The 17357-nt window shown below is 38.4% G+C and overlaps 1 protein-coding gene across 1 annotated transcript in view; it reads left to right on the top strand.

The window, feature by feature from the left end:
• KLHL14 (kelch-like family member 14) overlaps nt 1–17357 on the top strand; it is a 102583-nt gene that overhangs the window by 28148 nt on the left and 57078 nt on the right. Inside the window, exons 3-4 of the mRNA XM_011974443.1 lie at nt 4795–4871; nt 6104–6225. Of these exons, the coding sequence (XP_011829833.1) occupies nt 4795–4871; nt 6104–6225 (199 nt within the window). The remainder of the gene's footprint in view (nt 1–4794; nt 4872–6103; nt 6226–17357) is intronic.

Below are 17357 nucleotides of genomic sequence, written 5' to 3'. Positions count from 1 at the left end.
TGCCTCAAAGACTGTGATGGCTTCCATAGATGTCCCCACTAGGCTCTGCCTCAAAGACTGTGATGGCTTCCATAGATGTCCCCACTAGGGTGGAATTAAGTACCACAATGAACAAGGAATTTACTCCTCTTGCTCCCATTATTATCTCCAATTCTTAGAACACTACCTGGAACATAGTAGGAACTCAATTAACAATTGCTAACTGTAAACGAATTGAAGCAAAGTGTCTAAATCAGTAGAGGACAAAAAATGTTAAACAATAGTCATGCATAGCTGTTCAAAATATCTTAATTAGAAGAAATATAGGATAGGAAAAACTTGGCTTGAAAACACTTGTTTTTGTTAAAAAAAAAAAAAAGATCGATACTGATAATCAGCTAGAAGCTGAACAGGGGCCCAACATTGCACTGTGACTGCTAAAAGACTACTGTGATTTTAGAAAGCCTTAAAAGAAAACTGGTATTTTAGTGTTCTTTAGTCCGTGGCCTGTTAGGAACTGGGCGGTACAGCAGAAGGTGAGTGGTAGGCGAGCGAGTGAAGCTTCGTTTATATTTACAGCTGCTCCCTATCGCTTGCATTACCACCTGAGCTCTGCCTCCTGTCAGCATCAGATTATCATATGAGCGCAAACCCTACTGTGAACTGCACATGTGAGGGAACTAGCTTGTGTGTTCCTTATGAGAATCTAATACCTGATGATGTGTCACTGTCTCCCATCACCCCTAGATGGGACTGTCTAGTTGCAGGAAAACAACCTCAGGGCTCCCACTGATTCTACATTATGGTGAGTTGTATAATTATTTTATTATGTATTACAATGTAATAATAGAAATATAATAATAGAAATAAAGTGCACAATAAATGTACTGCATTTGAATCATCCTGAAACCATCCCCCTGGTCCATGGAAAAACTGTCTTCCATGAAACCAGACCCTGGTACCAAAAAGGTTGAGGACCACTGCTCTAGGAAACCTAGGTAGGTTTTTCAGCTCAGCATAAGAGGAAAAAAATATATCTAACACAACTGTCCAACAACTTTTAACAACAGAGTGTATTTGAAAATCTAAGATTCATTTCAAATTTCCAAATACATAAGAATAATTACTTATTTAAAAAACTATTAGAAGGATTTCTACATGATGTAGGGGCCTAGACCAAATCAGTGGCTCCAACTCTGGCTATGTGTTAGCATCAACTGGAAGGCTGTGAAACGGCATTGATTTTTTAAGACTCATCCTATTGAATCATAATCTCTGAGAGACGAGAAGTGAAAATCTATACCTAGAATCCAAAATTTCTAATGCCCTCAGTTGATCCTGGTAACTTGCTAGGGTCTGGGAATCACTGAACTAGATTGCCTCAAAGTTCTCTTCAAACTCTATGAATTAATGATTCTTAGAACATTGCAGAGTATCTTCTTTCATAAATGAGAATTATTTGTTACCTGTAAAATGAATTTTGCCTAAATGTGCATTGGTGATTATAAAGTGCCAGCATATCAGCTGATTTCTTAAATAGGTTAAACGTTTTTTTTGCAATCTAGTTCATGAAAACTTTTCTCATGTATCATGGAAAGGAAAACTTTATCTGGCCTGTTTCCCAATTATTGAAGTTCCAAATCACTGAAATATAAATAAATGAGATTTTACAGTACTTAGAACACCAGTATGATGAAAAATTTGTTTACACCAGGAGGTGTAGGTCATCCTTCAATCATTCATCCCGGGAATGCGTGGTATGCACGCCAGCACTCACGCATACAGACGCACACACACGCCCAAATGTGACACATGGTAAATGTTGGGCAGTTACTGGAATGGAACAAAGGAGACCTTCAGATTCCATCGCCTTTGCAACCTTACATTTTTCTATGCAAGAATCAAGGAACTCAAATCAAAGACATTCAAATATTATCAACCACGATATACTCAACGTTTTGTTTACATTTCTATTATTCCTTGTCTTTCAATACATACTTTGGTCTGCGTTGGGCAAAATGGGTAAAATGAAGAGTGAAAGGAGTATTTTAAAATAATAAAAGGTATGAAGAGAACATATTAATTTTGGCTAAATTGGTTCCCTATGTATAGAGCTTCTAAAAAGTATAATATGTTGCCATGAGAAGAAACTCTAGTGATTGCAATGAGGCTACATTTATAAATTTTGACTAATCTAAAATTAAACCTGTAAAGCTCTGCTGGAATTATTTAAAAAAGAATAATTAAAACCCCCTTCAGCACAGTTAGTTCAGCTTCTCTTCATTTTACTTTTCTAGTTCACAGGTATCTTTTTTTATGGTGTTTTCAAATTGAAGTTCACACACATCAAATAAATAGTATGATAATCAGAAGTTCAGTATTCAATACGCATTCATTATTAACTGTCGTTATTGTCATTGTCACTATTATAATTGCACATTGTAAAAAGAATGGAAGCTTTTCCACAGGAATTATTCACGTGTATTGCTTTCTAGGAGTAATTGAATAGTTGACATTGCATTTATATCAAAGTAAAATATGTGATGGTTATTCTCATTTGTATTATTCTTAAGCAATAAGAAATGTAAAGTAATCTCCATTAGATTTCTTCATTTGGATTCAGAAATCTTCATAGTTTTCTGTAATGTCCAAATGTGTACTTTCTTATAACAGCTATGGGAACTTTCTCTCCTCTCTGTAAAATGGAGAGTTATATCTACCACGTTGAGCTGTTTTGAGAGTCAATGGAGAAAATAGTGAGAAAACCACTCAAATGTGTTTTGTTACTTGATGTGTTCTTTCCTCTTTATGATCCAACTTCTTACATGTTTTGTCTTATTTTGGGTTTCGATTTGATTCATCTTCACAAAGTAGAGCTTCAAGTTTTATTTAGAATTAAATAATATTGAGACTGGCTTGGAAAATTGAGTAACACAAGATTTAGAGAAAAAATACTCTAAGTAAAATGTCATGACAAATTGAATGAATGATGATGTAAATATAACAATGCAAAAGATTTGGAAGGCATCTTGATTCACTAAGAAAGCCATACATAATGGCTTCAAAGCACTGCCCCTTTGTAGAAAACACACAGCCATTGAGGGTAAGTAGGATTTCCTTTTCCTCCACGTAATTCTTTATTACAGTGTCTGCAGAGGCCTGAGTAGCTTAGAAATTTACCTTAGTTATGTGGAATCTTTATTTGCTGCTACGCTAGCTAGCCCTTGAATCATGTCACTGTTGGCGGGGTGGAGGGTGTTACCATTTGCCCACCGTTCACTGGCTTTTGTATTTGTAGTCAGTCCAGTTCTTAGAGGACAGATGGCAATGGCTGGCAATCTGGGCAGAGAGAACAAAGACAGTAGATCCTCTCCTTATCAGCAGAGATGGTCCATCTAAATCAGGGTGGAGAATCACCAGTGTAACTTGTCCAGGGAAGTTCCTCTTATCAATGAATGAAATGACCTTACAAACATGTGTGAGTCATGCATTCATCTCCCTTTGCCATCCATTAAACACATTTTTTTTTTTTTGAGATGGAGTTTTGTTCTTGTTGCCCAGTTTGGAGTGCAGTGGCATGATCTCGGCTCACTGCAACCTCTGCCTCCTCAGTTGAAGCGATTCTCCTGCCTCAGCCTCCCAAATAGCTGGGATTACAAGCATGTGCCACCACACCCAGCTAATTTTTTTTTTTTTTTTTGACATGGAGTTTTGCTCTTTTTGTCCAGTCTGGAGAGCAATGACACAATCTCAGCCCACTGCAACCTCTGCCTTCTGGGTTCAAGAGATTCTCTTGTCTCAGCCTCCGAAGTAGCTGGGATTACAGGCGCCCACCACCACACTTGGCTAATTTTTTGTATTTTTAGTAGAGATGAGGTTTCACTATGTTGGTCAGGCTGGTCTCAAACTCCTGGCCTCAGGTGATCTGCCTGCTTTGGCCTCCCAAAGTGCTGGGATTACAGACATGAGCCACCACGCTGGGCCCCATTAAGCACATGTTTTAAGCACTTAATTTATTTATATACTAAAACATATTTAATTATGTTGCTTTTGCACAACCACCACTTCAGTGAGGTCTTTCCTCTGTGTCCATCCTGTTGATATTGATCTACCCCCAACTGCAGTCTGGTGGCATGTGGACAAGTGATGTTAGGACAGCCACAGAATCATGACTTCCAGTTGAACAGGTCTGTCTACACATGGTCATTTGCAGCAACCTAAAAAGAGTATTTGTTTTCATCTTGACTTCTCTTACACACACAGAGTGGTTGATTATTTGGACTAAAGACCACAATAAGAAAAAAATATTCATATATCAGCTCTGTGGCCATGTATTTAGGAGATTCTATAGCATGTGAATTATGCATGTATGTTTTCTAAATGAAGGAGACGTACTGACTGCACTGATTTTTCTTAACCCCTCTTGCAAAAACACCCCAATCACGGAAATCCTCCAACTATGGGGGCTCTTTGCTGTTGTATTCTATTTGCCAACTACTAGTCTATAAGGCATATGGGTACAGTTCGAAGGTACTTCAAATTCAGAGTTTGGGTTTGTTTACCTTTTGGCTCAACTATATCCACAGAGTGGCAGAATTAACACTGCAAGTTGCCATCATATTACTCGTTCCTCTGTAAGTACAGCTCCCTCTATCGATGAGTGTCTAATATGGGCAATTCTCCAGAAGGTATTTTTCCCACTGAGGCATAATAATGCATTCAATGGCACCAGAGTTTCATCAAAGGAATTCTCTTGTCCCTTTCCTTCACAGGGAGATGTCATTAACTGTGTTAAGTTAACTCTCCGAATGTTAGGTTCTTAACCAACAAACAATGCTTCTCCACAAGGGCATACTTCGCCAAGCATTCTTGAATCAGAACGAGCTGAATATGTAATCATAGACTCAGAGCCATGCCATGGCTTGTGATCATCACTAAGAGGAACCCTTTTGTATTTATTGACTTTTTTCCTTCAATCATTGTTGTTCCGTTTCTTCCACCACCACCTTGAGCCTTTCAGGTACATGAAAAGTTCAATTATATGTAAAGCGACTGTTAAATCAGCAGGCCCTTTGTAGGGGTCTGGGCCTCCTCTCCCTGCTTCAAGCACAAGTGTGCTCAATCCATTACTGTTCCTGAGGATTGTACATCCATCAGGTCGAGTGTGCCGGCCAGGGTGCATCTTACAGCTTTTACTGCATATGAGACATTGCAGGCCTTTCTCAGGAACTGCCAGGCGGACTGGGAATCACAGTCACGGTTAATAGCAGCGAATTGCCAGCTCTTGATGGGTGGGTAGTCACTCCTTTCAGTGGTTGCCCCCTGGGGGAGAAGGTAGAAAAACAGAGGGAGGGAATTAGAGTGACTTTGCACAGTTGAGCAGGTTCATGCCGCTGGATCAGTGGCAAGCATTGGCAGGGCTCCACTCTGGGGAGGCTCACAACAACATCACAGTCTCATTTTTACCAATTGGTGCTGCTATATCGCCAGTGGTGCACAGGGGGAGAGCAGAGGGGAGGGTGAGCTGGGAGTGGGGGAAGGGGAAGAAGGCAGAAGTCTAAGCTAAATTAAACAAACAAAAAAATTCATGTTCAAACTGGTTAACCCACCCCAGTTAGCCCTGTGCTACTAATTGTACCAAACTGGTATTTGAAGTTCCCTGGGTGATTAAAGAGTTGGCTCACAAACTCCCCGCATAACCTTAATTTTTTCAAGGTTCTTTGAGTGGAGAATGGCTTATAATAATGATTTTGACTAATACGATTTTTGACATGCAACTTTAATGCTTAACCTTAGTACAACTCCAGAGCATTTCATGTGTACTCAGCTGTAAAGAGTGATGATTTAAAGGGATAATATAAGAAAAAGGTCGTTCTAGAATGAACCTCTAACAAATTGCATAAAGGGAGCTTATTATTCTATGAGTATGGGGATGTGCAGCTCTTCTGATCATTTTTCTGCTTGGTTCAAAAAAATTGTTGAGACATGAATGGGGGAAGAAACAGGAAAAAATGAAATAGATATCTGCAAGCAAGGAACAGTCTTTGATGGTTATGATTTTGTTGCCACTAAAAAGACTCTACAATAATGTGGTTATTCATCTCCTCTTTTGTTTTGGGTGAAGAATTCGCTCTAACAAGAAAATGCTGTTATTGGTTGGAGGGCTGCCTCCTGGACCGGACCGGCTCCCCAGCAATTTGGTTCAGTATTACGACGATGAAAAGAAGACGTGGAAAATACTCACAAGTGAGTGCGTTATTTATTTATTCACTCACCTATTTATTTCAGGTTAGAGCTGTCTTGATGAATTTGAAAACATGGTTAATCAAATTAGACATTTTATTGATTTGTTCCCCTTTGGAGGTTTGTTTATGTATCACGGGGGATTTAGAGTAAAAGACTAAATTAACATTGCAGAGGTGGCCAACTTGGTAGTCGAGTAGGCCTAGCCTAAAATCACTGTACTGGTTTACGTTTCTGTATGTGCTGCCATGGAGGGTGTGGGGGAGGAGCAAAGATCTTCCCCCCAAAATTCTTCTGCTCTTTTTGTTGTTTTTCATTGAAAAGCAAAAGGTTGGTTTGTGGCACTCACTAGTAAATTTTCTCACATCAAAATGGTTGTTTAGTTCATTGTCTCTGTAACTAACATTCATTTTGCTTTTCAGGCATGTTTGCTCATTAATATTTAGTCTGTGGAACTGGGTGTTTAGAGAAACGTCCCTTATACTGCTGCATAGTTTGAATGGAGAGATATATTTGTGGCCTATTCCAGCTGCAGGAAATTGTGCTTGCAAACTTCTACCCGGGATTCTTCTCCTCCCCTTCTTAAAGGGCAATTGTGTTTTACAGCAAACCTCTTGCCTTGGGCACTGAGATTTGGAACTTATTGTTATATTGGTTATGATTCCCAATCGGACTCACTCATGGAATCAAAAATCATCGTTTCTTGAGTGCAGCAGGCTGTGTGCACCAGTCCCCTCGTGGGCACAGTGGCTGCACTGGTCAATAAAACTAAATTTTAACTGTCAAAATTGCCTAGAGCTGTATAGATAAAATAATAAATGAGCAATTTTAATCCATAAATCAAAGCCATACATTTGAAACCAACAAAAGCGAATGTTAGATTTTCTTATTGCATGTGTCTTAAACAGTTATATATTTTATCATGTTTATTTTTCAAAAATCGTTTCCTTTCCTCTTCCTGAAAGCCCTTTAAAATAATAGAAACTGGACAGCAGTTTACCCATAAAAGCAGAAGAGGAACAGAGACATGTGTGGTGGTGCTTGAAATAATACATTTTGGAGCTGGCGTCCCCCAGCGAAACCTGCAGTAGCATTGTCCAGGAACTGCAACAAGAAAGCTCCCTGGACACCAATGCGCTACGGCTGTAGTAAAGAAGTAGTGGAATAGTAGCAGCGAGATTAAGGAGAGGAAAGAAAGAAAAATAAGTTAGTGATGTCTTAAAATGATTTTTACTTCTCTTTTGGACAAAACTACCATTACTAGTGGTTTAAACATCTGAATGAGTGGCCAAGCTGAATTTTAAACGTTCATCAGAAACAAAAGCTAAAGCAAAACCAAGGAATTTATTTTTTAATACTTGACCAATAGCGAAAGCCTGCATAGAAAGAAACATGGAGACTAGGAGGAGGAGAGAGAAAAGAGGAAGGACAAAAGATTCTCAGAGAGAGATGACAGAGCGATAATACACCCAACCAGTAAATGATATTCATTCATAAATCCATTTGTTTTCCCAAATACACCAAGCTAGGTCCAATTTGTTACTTGCTTGACATCCTTCAGTAAAGACAACAAGATTAATTAAAGCATTGTGAACAATACCTTAGAAAAGTCTCATGTGGATTTTAAACCTTGCTCAAAGATAGGTTGATTGTTAAACATTGTCCATACTGGGGCATTTTCGAGCATGAAAGGGGAATCTATTAATTACGCTAGGATAACAGGTATAGACTGGAACATATGGTCACCTTACTTCAAGTTTTCACATTGCCTGAATTAACTCTCCGCTTGGAGGGATGTAGGAAGAAAACATGAACTTCGAATCAGACAGACATGGTTGCAAACCCAGATCTAGGACCTTGAGAAAATCATATAAATATTGGGAGTCACAGTTTCTTCATTTTGTGCAAGTCACTGTAGTATTTTTAAAATAAAAATGGTGCTTATAAATCATCTAGCACATAGAATGCACTCAAAAAATTGCAGGTACTACTGCTATCATTGTAACATCACTATCAACATTAGCATAAGGACTGACCTTTATTCCTAGAGGCATCAGTGAATCAATGCAAGCTCTCCATGCAGACAAGTAACACAGCAACAGACATACCACTTCAACCCACTGCCCTGGAGTAGGGAGCATATTCTCCATAGTTTTCATATGTTAGATTTAATAATGTATGGATTAAGAAGTAAAGAGAAAAAGGTATCTGTTGACTCTATTTATTAGATTTGAAATTGAAGGAAATAAATTGTGTGTGTGTGTGTAAAGTTCTAATAATGGGAACATATTTAAAGATCTTGAACTCTTTTTCTATACTCAGACATACTTATGGCTTTGAAATAAATGTTTACTCTACTTAACAATGTTCATTTCACTAGGACTTGTATTTAAAAATATATAGTTTATTACCTGCTAGGCTATGACTATGTGGCCCCAAGTGAAGGCATATTTTTTACATTTGTTGAAGAAATGTAGACAGTTTACCTAGATAATTTCTGCTTTTTGTTTTATTAAGATATCTTATTCTGCAAAACCGAAAAAGGTAACTGACAGATTCCTATGCTCTGGGCCATATAATAATAAATGAAGAAATCTTTCTCATCAGAATCCCAGATTCTTCCCAAATTTAATAAAACCTAAGGGTTTGGAGAACTTTCCACTGCCATTCTTTTGCCCCAGAAGAAATACTAAACTAATTTGTCAGGGAATTGAAGATGACAGTTAAAGGTAGGAGACAGTCCCCTGGTTTGGGGTCTACTTATTTATTGAATGACTTTCTCCATGCAAACTAACAAATTAACTAGCAGATACCTAAAACATGAGGGTGGCTGGAGTTTCTGAATCTCAGCATACTTTGCCCACTTACGTTGAGCAAACATTTCTCAGTGTGCCACACAGACATGCTCCTCTTAGAAAGAGCCCAGCCCACAGGCAGGTGCACATATACTCACTCATGGGAGCCGCCACTCCATTTACACACCTTATATCACAGAAGAATTAAGAGGAAGGCTAGTTTTCTTTAGATCTCATCGTGTTATGTTATTTATATTTCGGAAATATGGTGTAAGGGGTACACTTAAGTAATAGTGAGTTGAATGGGGTGGAGGGGAATAGGAGTGAAAAAGTGGGTCTATGTAACACAAGGAAAACAACATTTAAATAGCAGGCCAATCAGTTGTTCCTTTCCCAAACAGTAAAGGAAACAATTATTCTCACCAAAAAGATTGTTTTGGTAACATGCTGGCACAGACTGCATGTTTATCTTCCTTTTTGGAAAAAATCATTTCATATATCATCATAAAAACTGATTATAAAAAAAAGCTTCTATCAGAAAAGTATGGAGAAATAACATGTACAAATGATGCAACGTCTTTTTGTGAATGTGAAGTGTTAAGTAATGACATTATAAGTTTGGCATTGTTGTTCTCTCGCCTGTTAATAATAAAAGGGAAGTAGAGAGGCACTGTTGTTCATCTTTATTTCTCAGCACTGCTTTTCTTGCATCTCTCACTCCTGCACGCAGTCTCCCGTTTCATCTTAACTTATTAGAAAGCAGCACAGGAGACATGAATACTAAAACGGCCAGTGCAAAAATCATGCCTCTTGCACTTGGCAGGCCCTAAATCCTCTGTGCAAAGATTAAACAGAACAATTTCTGGGCCTACCGTGCACTTTGGATAACAGATTTCTTATATATCAAAGTTTTTATGAAGTCCACATGTGGAGACCCTTTGTATTTCTCCCCACAGGGCAGCACTGGAGAGCTCGCCATTCCATTTTTATTCCCTGTGGACCAATTTCTTTACTAATGGGCAAGGTATTTTCCAGGAACTGGCATCCTTTTTCCAACGTTTCAAATAAGATATTCTATTTATTAGTTATTCCTTTGTTGCCTTTTGTGACCAACAACAGAAAAAAGGGGACTTTAAAGTACAGATTTATCCTTCCATGTACCAATGATGACTTCTTTTTAATAACGTTAGAATGAAAATTATGGAGCTAAGTAGAAAGGCGTGTTCCTTCTCTTGATAACTCTTAAGTTCTCTCTGTTAAACGTAGAGGAAATGCCTTTTGTTTCTCTCCCCTTCTGTTGATTTACAACTCTTTTCTCTTCTTTGTAGTGGAAGGATTTGGGAATTCTCTGTTGTTCAGTTGTGAACACCCAAAGGAAACTGTTGGGTGGTGGTTTCCTAGGTTGTCTCCTCTGGCCCATGAACGACATTTAACGTGATCCCATCCAAAGAGGAGGAGTCCTGGGTCTGGTTGTTATTTCTTTCTTTAAGAGGAGTCACAAAGATCAGAAAACTCGTGGATTCTTCACACTTTTGAAAAAATATGCTTTCTATAAGTGGTGATGGAATAGTCATAAGCAAACAAAGCTTGTATAAGACTTTGAACTTCAGTTCTAAACGATAAATATAGGTTTGATCATATTCAGTAGCCAAGCAATGCAGAATGGTTTAGTTGTTGCTTATTCAGGGAATAATTAATATACCTGCATGCTGATACATTCAAATGGACTTCTTTCCTTGGCCCTTCTGTTTCTTGATTTCAGTTCATTTCTCTTCCCTAAGGATATAAAGAGAGGAAAGTAAAATTAGTCTAAACCTAATAATCATTTATCATTATTTGTTTTGAAGAAAATAAAATGTAAGTTAAATTAAGGGCTTTGTACCTGTGCATTTCCTTTATTCACATTATCTTTATTACCAAGAACGAAAACCCATAAACCATTTAATGTTATTTCTAGACAGGTAGGTAGAGTTCATAGACAGTGCATTTCTCATTGCAGGAGAACTTCAGAAAATGACTCTGAAAGTGCCTAGGAAGAATTTAGACTTATTTATAGACCTCATTCCTTTATGCAATAAGCAATTATTGAATACCCACTCTGTGCTGGATGGTAGGATAGAACATGCACAAGATAATCTCTCCTCTCAATAACCTAAGGAAGTAATTATAATACAGGGTGCTAAGAGATACATAGAGAAATTCTAGGGTGCATTGGGAACACGAAAAGGAGCCTCTGATGTAGACATGAGAGGTTAGGAAAGCTTTCCTAAAAGTAACCATCTGTAACTCTGAAAAAATGGGTAGGAAGTACCTAGACAAAAGGTAGATGGGGAAGTATTTTAGTTAAGACCACCCAGTACTGAGAATGCCAAAAGGCAAGAGGGAGTATAGTGTCTTTTGGCAACTGAAATAAATTTGTGTATCTATAGGAAAGTCTGAAGTTGGACTCAGACTTCCTATAAAAAAGTGATGGGGCTGCAGAATTAACCAAGAACCTTATCACATGGAGACTATTTCAAGGAATTATCAAGACAGATTCAAGAATTAAGAATTGCAAGTAGGGATACCCCTCTAATTTTTGTTTTCAGTGTTACTGAAAACACAGTGATATAAATATTACATACAGTATCATACCAGTTGGTGTCTCTTAGCTTGGAATTTTTTGTTTCAGTTCATGGAGCAATCGTTTCCATGGCTTTGGACAAAGAAGGAGAGACAATTGTGTTTGGACTTTTTAAATATGTTAGCATCTAATTTTACCTTCAATGAGCTCAATTCTAATTTGAGATACATGGCTGCACATTGCTATATATCTTGAATTATTTGCTACTGTGTATTCATGCATCAGTGCATTAGTGGATTTCTCATAGATTTTTAAGAAAATATGTGTGGTGGTCACTCCAAATACTGCATTTCAAGGAAGCTGGGTACCTAGAAAAACTGGTTGACCTTCTTTGGCCATCTCTCATTTATTTCTGGCTTACACCTCTCTTGAATATAGCAATTGTTTTTTCTCCAGAGAACAGCATGTGTACAAATAATTCTGATACCTTCTTTAGACACAAGCTGTGGTATGTGCTACTGAATCTGAAATGAAGGAGGTATGAGTCACGCAGGCTGTTTAAATTTGCTGTGTGTCATTCCTGGGCAAATTACAGACTAAGTCTGGCAAACCATTGAATGTGAGTACTGAAAGATTAAATGATCTCCATGCCCAACCCTCTCATTTTACACACTCATTTCATTCATTTAACAAATATAATTGGTATCTCCTATGTAACAGAGATTGTGCTAAGCACAGAGGATACCACACTGAGCCAAAACAAGTATCACCATGTTAATAGTTTAGAGAGGGGAACCAGCATTAATATATAATCCCAGGTAGCAATATATAATAAGAAAATGTGATAGTGCTCTGAGAGAAGGGTATAAAATCTGTAAGATCTGGCAATGGAGAGTCCTGATCTAATCAAGGAGTCATGGAGAATATTACTAAAGAAATGGCATTTGCACTGACAACTAAAGGATGAGAAGGAGTTAGGCAGTGTGCCGGTGAAGATGTGAGATAAGATTGTTCCAGGTTAGGTAACAGGAAAGGCAAAGATGCTGCAAAAAGAAGGTGCACGGCTGAACTCAAAGAGTGAGGGGGAAACAGATAGGAGATGTAGCTAAAGACACCAGCAGAGACCAGGTCGTACAGGAACTTCAGTGGCGGGCTCACAATTTTTTCATTTTGGCTTTTACTTTAAGTTATGCAAAGAGAGGAGGTGCTGTATACCTAGAGTCACACAGTGATTTAGTGGAAGGGTAAGGAACGGAACACTGGTATCTGTGTTTCCATCAAACTATGCTGCTCCAGATTCCACACCAATTCATCTCACCAAAAAGTGCCATTAGTCAAAAAGTCCAAACAGATGAATGGAATTTAATCTGTGCTCACCCATTTCACCCATGAAAATCTAAATGGATCCAATGTATTTGATGTAGTACCATGTTCATAGAATAGAGTAGAATAGGCTAATTGAAATAACAACCTACTCTTAGAGGTCAATAATATAATCTTGGTTTATGGACTAAACTGCAAATTACGATGTTTAAGTGACAAAATTTGCATTTAAGATTATGGACAGACCACAATTCAATGCAACTTCTTGACATTTTAACTGTGTCTTGGAAGCAACATAGTGTCAAAAATGAAACAGCATGTGCGCGCGTGCGCGCGCGCGCGCACACACACACACAGTAACATCTTTAGAGACAGATAGACCTGAATTGAAATACACACAAGATATGTGTTGACTCTGTGACTTTGGGAAACTGCTTACTCTCTGATCTTTTAATCTCATCTGCAAATTAAGAATAATTGTACTCACCTCACAGGGTTATTGTGAGAATTAAATCAGACAATACAAATAAATGTCCAGGCTCAAGATCTGGAATCGAGTTGTTCCTCAATACATTTTTATTGTATTTTTGCTAACTTTGCATTATTTTTTAACAAAATAAAGAAAACCAAAATATTGAATCTTATCTTCTGCTCATCTAAAGTTTGAGAAAGAAGACACAGTTTGATTCAGAACGAAATCTCTATGTCTAGCATGAAGTTTATGTGTATCAGTCAGGATGGGCTAGATTATGCTGCAGTAATAAACAACTCCAAAAGTCGCAGGAGCTTAAACCAACAAGAGAAAATGATCTCTTGCTTATTCTACATGTCCAACACAGGTCAATAGAGAGCATCTGCTCTGCAGAGTCATTCAGGGATCCAGGCATATGGGGGCTCCGTCTTGACATTCATTTCCACCATGGATGCAGCAGGGAGAAGAAAGAGCTGCAGGGTCTTGCACTGGTGATTAAAAGTGACATATATTATTTCTTCTCAGTCACAGAACTACACCCCATTTCAGGGAAGCAGGAAAGTGCAAGCTCATCAGGGTTCAGAAGGAGGAAAACCAGAGAATTTTCAAACACCACAATGTGATTATCCTAATTATACTACTAGACATCAAATATTCAGTGTACTCTTCTGCTGTGCTCAAAGCACTCTCGCCTCTCCTCCAAGGGGAGATTACCCCAAATCATCAAGCTCATTGTGGAGGATCTCTGAGTGAGAAGAATAGTCATCCCAACATCAAGCTGATTTGAGACTCCTCTTGACCCGGAATGAATAAACTAAAGAGACTAATTATCTAGTCCCTCACACATAATGCACCATGATGGAATAGGGACAGGATCACCCCAGTGAACACATTCATTTGGAAAGACTGTAGCCATTTGGCAATTCTACCAAATAGACATTTTGAAGGGCACCTGTCCAAGAGGTGGGTTGTGTACCTTGATTAGGGTCCTGCCCAATTCTGTTCATTATTTTTTGTTGTTCTCCCATGGTCCCTGCTTCTCCCCGTGGGAGATCCTTCTTTTCCCGTTATCTTCATTGGCCATGTCTGAAGTGACCCTGATGAATATGCTCTTCCTGGGAATGGAAGAATTTGCTAAGTACATTCCATGTCTGTAAACACTTAGAGGACCATAGTGGTTTTAGGCATCAAATTGTCAACAGCTTCTTTTACTCAAGGCTGGCAGTTCTTTCGGCAATTAACTCTCAAGAAAACTTAGCTGTTTTCTTATGTCTCCAGCTACTCCAAGGTCGGTGACCATGCTACATTTCTTTTCTGGTAAACTTCTCAGATTGCTTTTTCCTTTGTTTTCTTGTGCCCTTCTCTCTCTCTCTCTCTCTCTCTCTCTCTCTCTGTCTCTCTCTCTCATCTCTCTCCCTTTCTCTTTCTCTGTCTCTCTCTCACATACACACCACCACCATCTAATACTCTTTATATTTCTGTATCTGTAAGACTTCAGTGGGAGAGTTTCCTTTTAACTCTTTTCTCTGAATTTTTAGAATTTACTGGTGGTTGTCTCAGCCTTAATTGAAACTTTCTTCTAAGACATCCCAACTCAGTGAAAGTCACACCTTTAATTTTTTCTCTCTCACTAAGCTGAGTTTTAACTTACCTTACCCGATGAAATTGAAAAACATCCATCTTCCAAGGCTACACACCCTAGATTTCTGGACTCTGTTTCCTTTCAATACTGCTCATCAAAGGGCCAGCTTTTTCTGAGATCATCTCTTTTTTTGTATATCTTGCCAAGTCCATCCAACAGCAACCAACACATAGAATCAACATTCTGTTTTCAACCTCTTCCCTTGGAAGTAGAAGTTCATTAAATAACTGATTAGCCTTCCAAGTAAGAGCAAATAACATTTGTACCCAGTGATGTTTCTCACCGTGATATCCATTTCTATCTTTCCACTCTTCCGTCTCAGTTTCCTTATCAGCCACTGGACATTCCTTTTAACAGCAATTGTATCAGTCAGGTTAGGCGGTGACAGCAATCCCCAAATCTTAGTGGTTTATGTAAGTAGTTATTTCTTTTCATGTCACATGTCTATTGCAGGTTAACTGGGAGCCTGTTCCACATCTTCTCATTCTAGTCCTCAGGTTGATAGACTCCACTATTTGACATATGACCATTTTCATGGCAGAGAAGAGGAAATGTCACACTGACTCTTGAAATTTCTGCCCTGAATAACATGGTGTATCAGCAAAAACAAATTGCTTGGCCACATCTAATTTCAAAGTAGCTGGAAAAGTGCAATCCGTCCAAGGTCTCAGAAGGTGGATAATCAAAATATTTACTGACCCCCTAATGTTTATAACAGTGCACCCTTATGTTCCCAAATATTTGTTTCACTCTTCTTGTCACATGCAAAATATTCTCACTTCTCTCGTGAGGGGAAGTTATAGTCAGAATACAATTGTTCCATGTATCTTTCTATCACTTTCTACATAGTTTATTGTCAGGAATGATATTCATTACCAGGATGTAAAACCATTTCTTTTTTCTTTTTATTTTTTTGAAATGGAGTCTTGCTCTGTCTCTCAGGCAGGAATGCAGTGGCACAATCTCAACTCACTGCAACCTCCACCTCCCGGGTTCAAGCAATTCTCCTGCCTCAGCCTCCCCAGTAGCTAGGACTACAGGCGTGTGCCACCACACCCAGCTAATTTTTGTATTTTTAGTGGAGACAGGGTTTTGCCATGTTGGCCAAGCTGGTCTTGAACTCCTGACCTCAGGTGATCCACCCGCCTCAGCCTCCCAAAGTGCTGGGATTTACAGGTGTGAGCCACCACACCCAGCCAAAACCATTTCTATTAAAAGGAAGTTTAGAAAAACACTCTGAATATTATTATGATGCATTTTGAGTGAATTTTTTAAAGTCTTATTTCCCTCAGATAGTTTTAATATGTCTGAGTTTATACAGTTGTCATTGTTTCTAGTATTTATTGTAAGTAAACTATTATACATCTAAAATATAGTTATGAAAATATGTATATATATAAATTATTTATATAGATATATACACATAGATCTCGTAGAACAGGATGGTTTTCAACATTTAGAGAGACCTCATTTAAAAAAACAGCTGAAACGACTTTCTTTTTTTTCAATTTATATTTTAGGTTTGGGGGTACATGTGAAGGTTTGTTACATACATAAACACATGTCACAGTACATATTATTACCTCACTCAGGTATTAAGCTCAGTACCCAATAGCTATCTTTTCTGCTCCTCTCCCTCCTCCCACCCTCCCCCTCAAGTAGACCCCGGTGTCTATTGTTTCCTTCCTTGTGTTCATAAGTTTTTATCATTTAGCTCCCACTTACAAGAGAGAACATGCAGCATTTGGTATTCTGCTCCTGCATTAGTTTGCTAAGGACAATAGCCCGAAATGACTTTCAACATGACAACAACAACAAAACAAATAGAAAGATAATTTTGGCCAGCAATTATTATGGGTACATGTCCCCATCAAAATAAAGACGTAATGAAGGCAAAGTACAAATAAGTCAACTGTTTCTTTTCAAATCCATGAGGTGACTCTATGGTGACATCATTAACTAAACGTACATTTTAGGAATAGCCAGCCATTTGGAATTTTTGGTTTTGTGGCTCATACATAAATTGACTCCATCGCTGGGGAGTGTATGATTACTCTACAAGCAAACCTTTCTATTCATTAAGTGTCTCCGATGGAGCAAAGAGCTGTGCTGATACCTTAAGGACCTGGCCACATTTAGCTGGGCTAAGGATGGTTTTGTGAAAGGGGAGTGCTGAGCAGACACTTTCATACCTCTGTGTCTGGTTGTCAAGGCAGACGACCGCTCCTCACAGCGTGTTCTAATTATTAATCCTACCGACCTGCCTTGTTTGGTCATTAAGTCTTAATTTATTTTTTAAAACACTGAGATTGAATTCTAGTTATTTAGCTAGAACAATAA

The sequence above is a fragment of the Mandrillus leucophaeus genome, unplaced genomic scaffold, assembly GCF_000951045.1.
Source record: "Mandrillus leucophaeus isolate KB7577 unplaced genomic scaffold, Mleu.le_1.0 Scaffold145, whole genome shotgun sequence".
In the NCBI taxonomy this organism is placed as follows: Eukaryota; Metazoa; Chordata; class Mammalia; order Primates; family Cercopithecidae; genus Mandrillus; species Mandrillus leucophaeus.
Note: the sequence above shows the minus strand (reverse complement) of the source record. Positions and strands in the feature narration are given on the sequence as shown.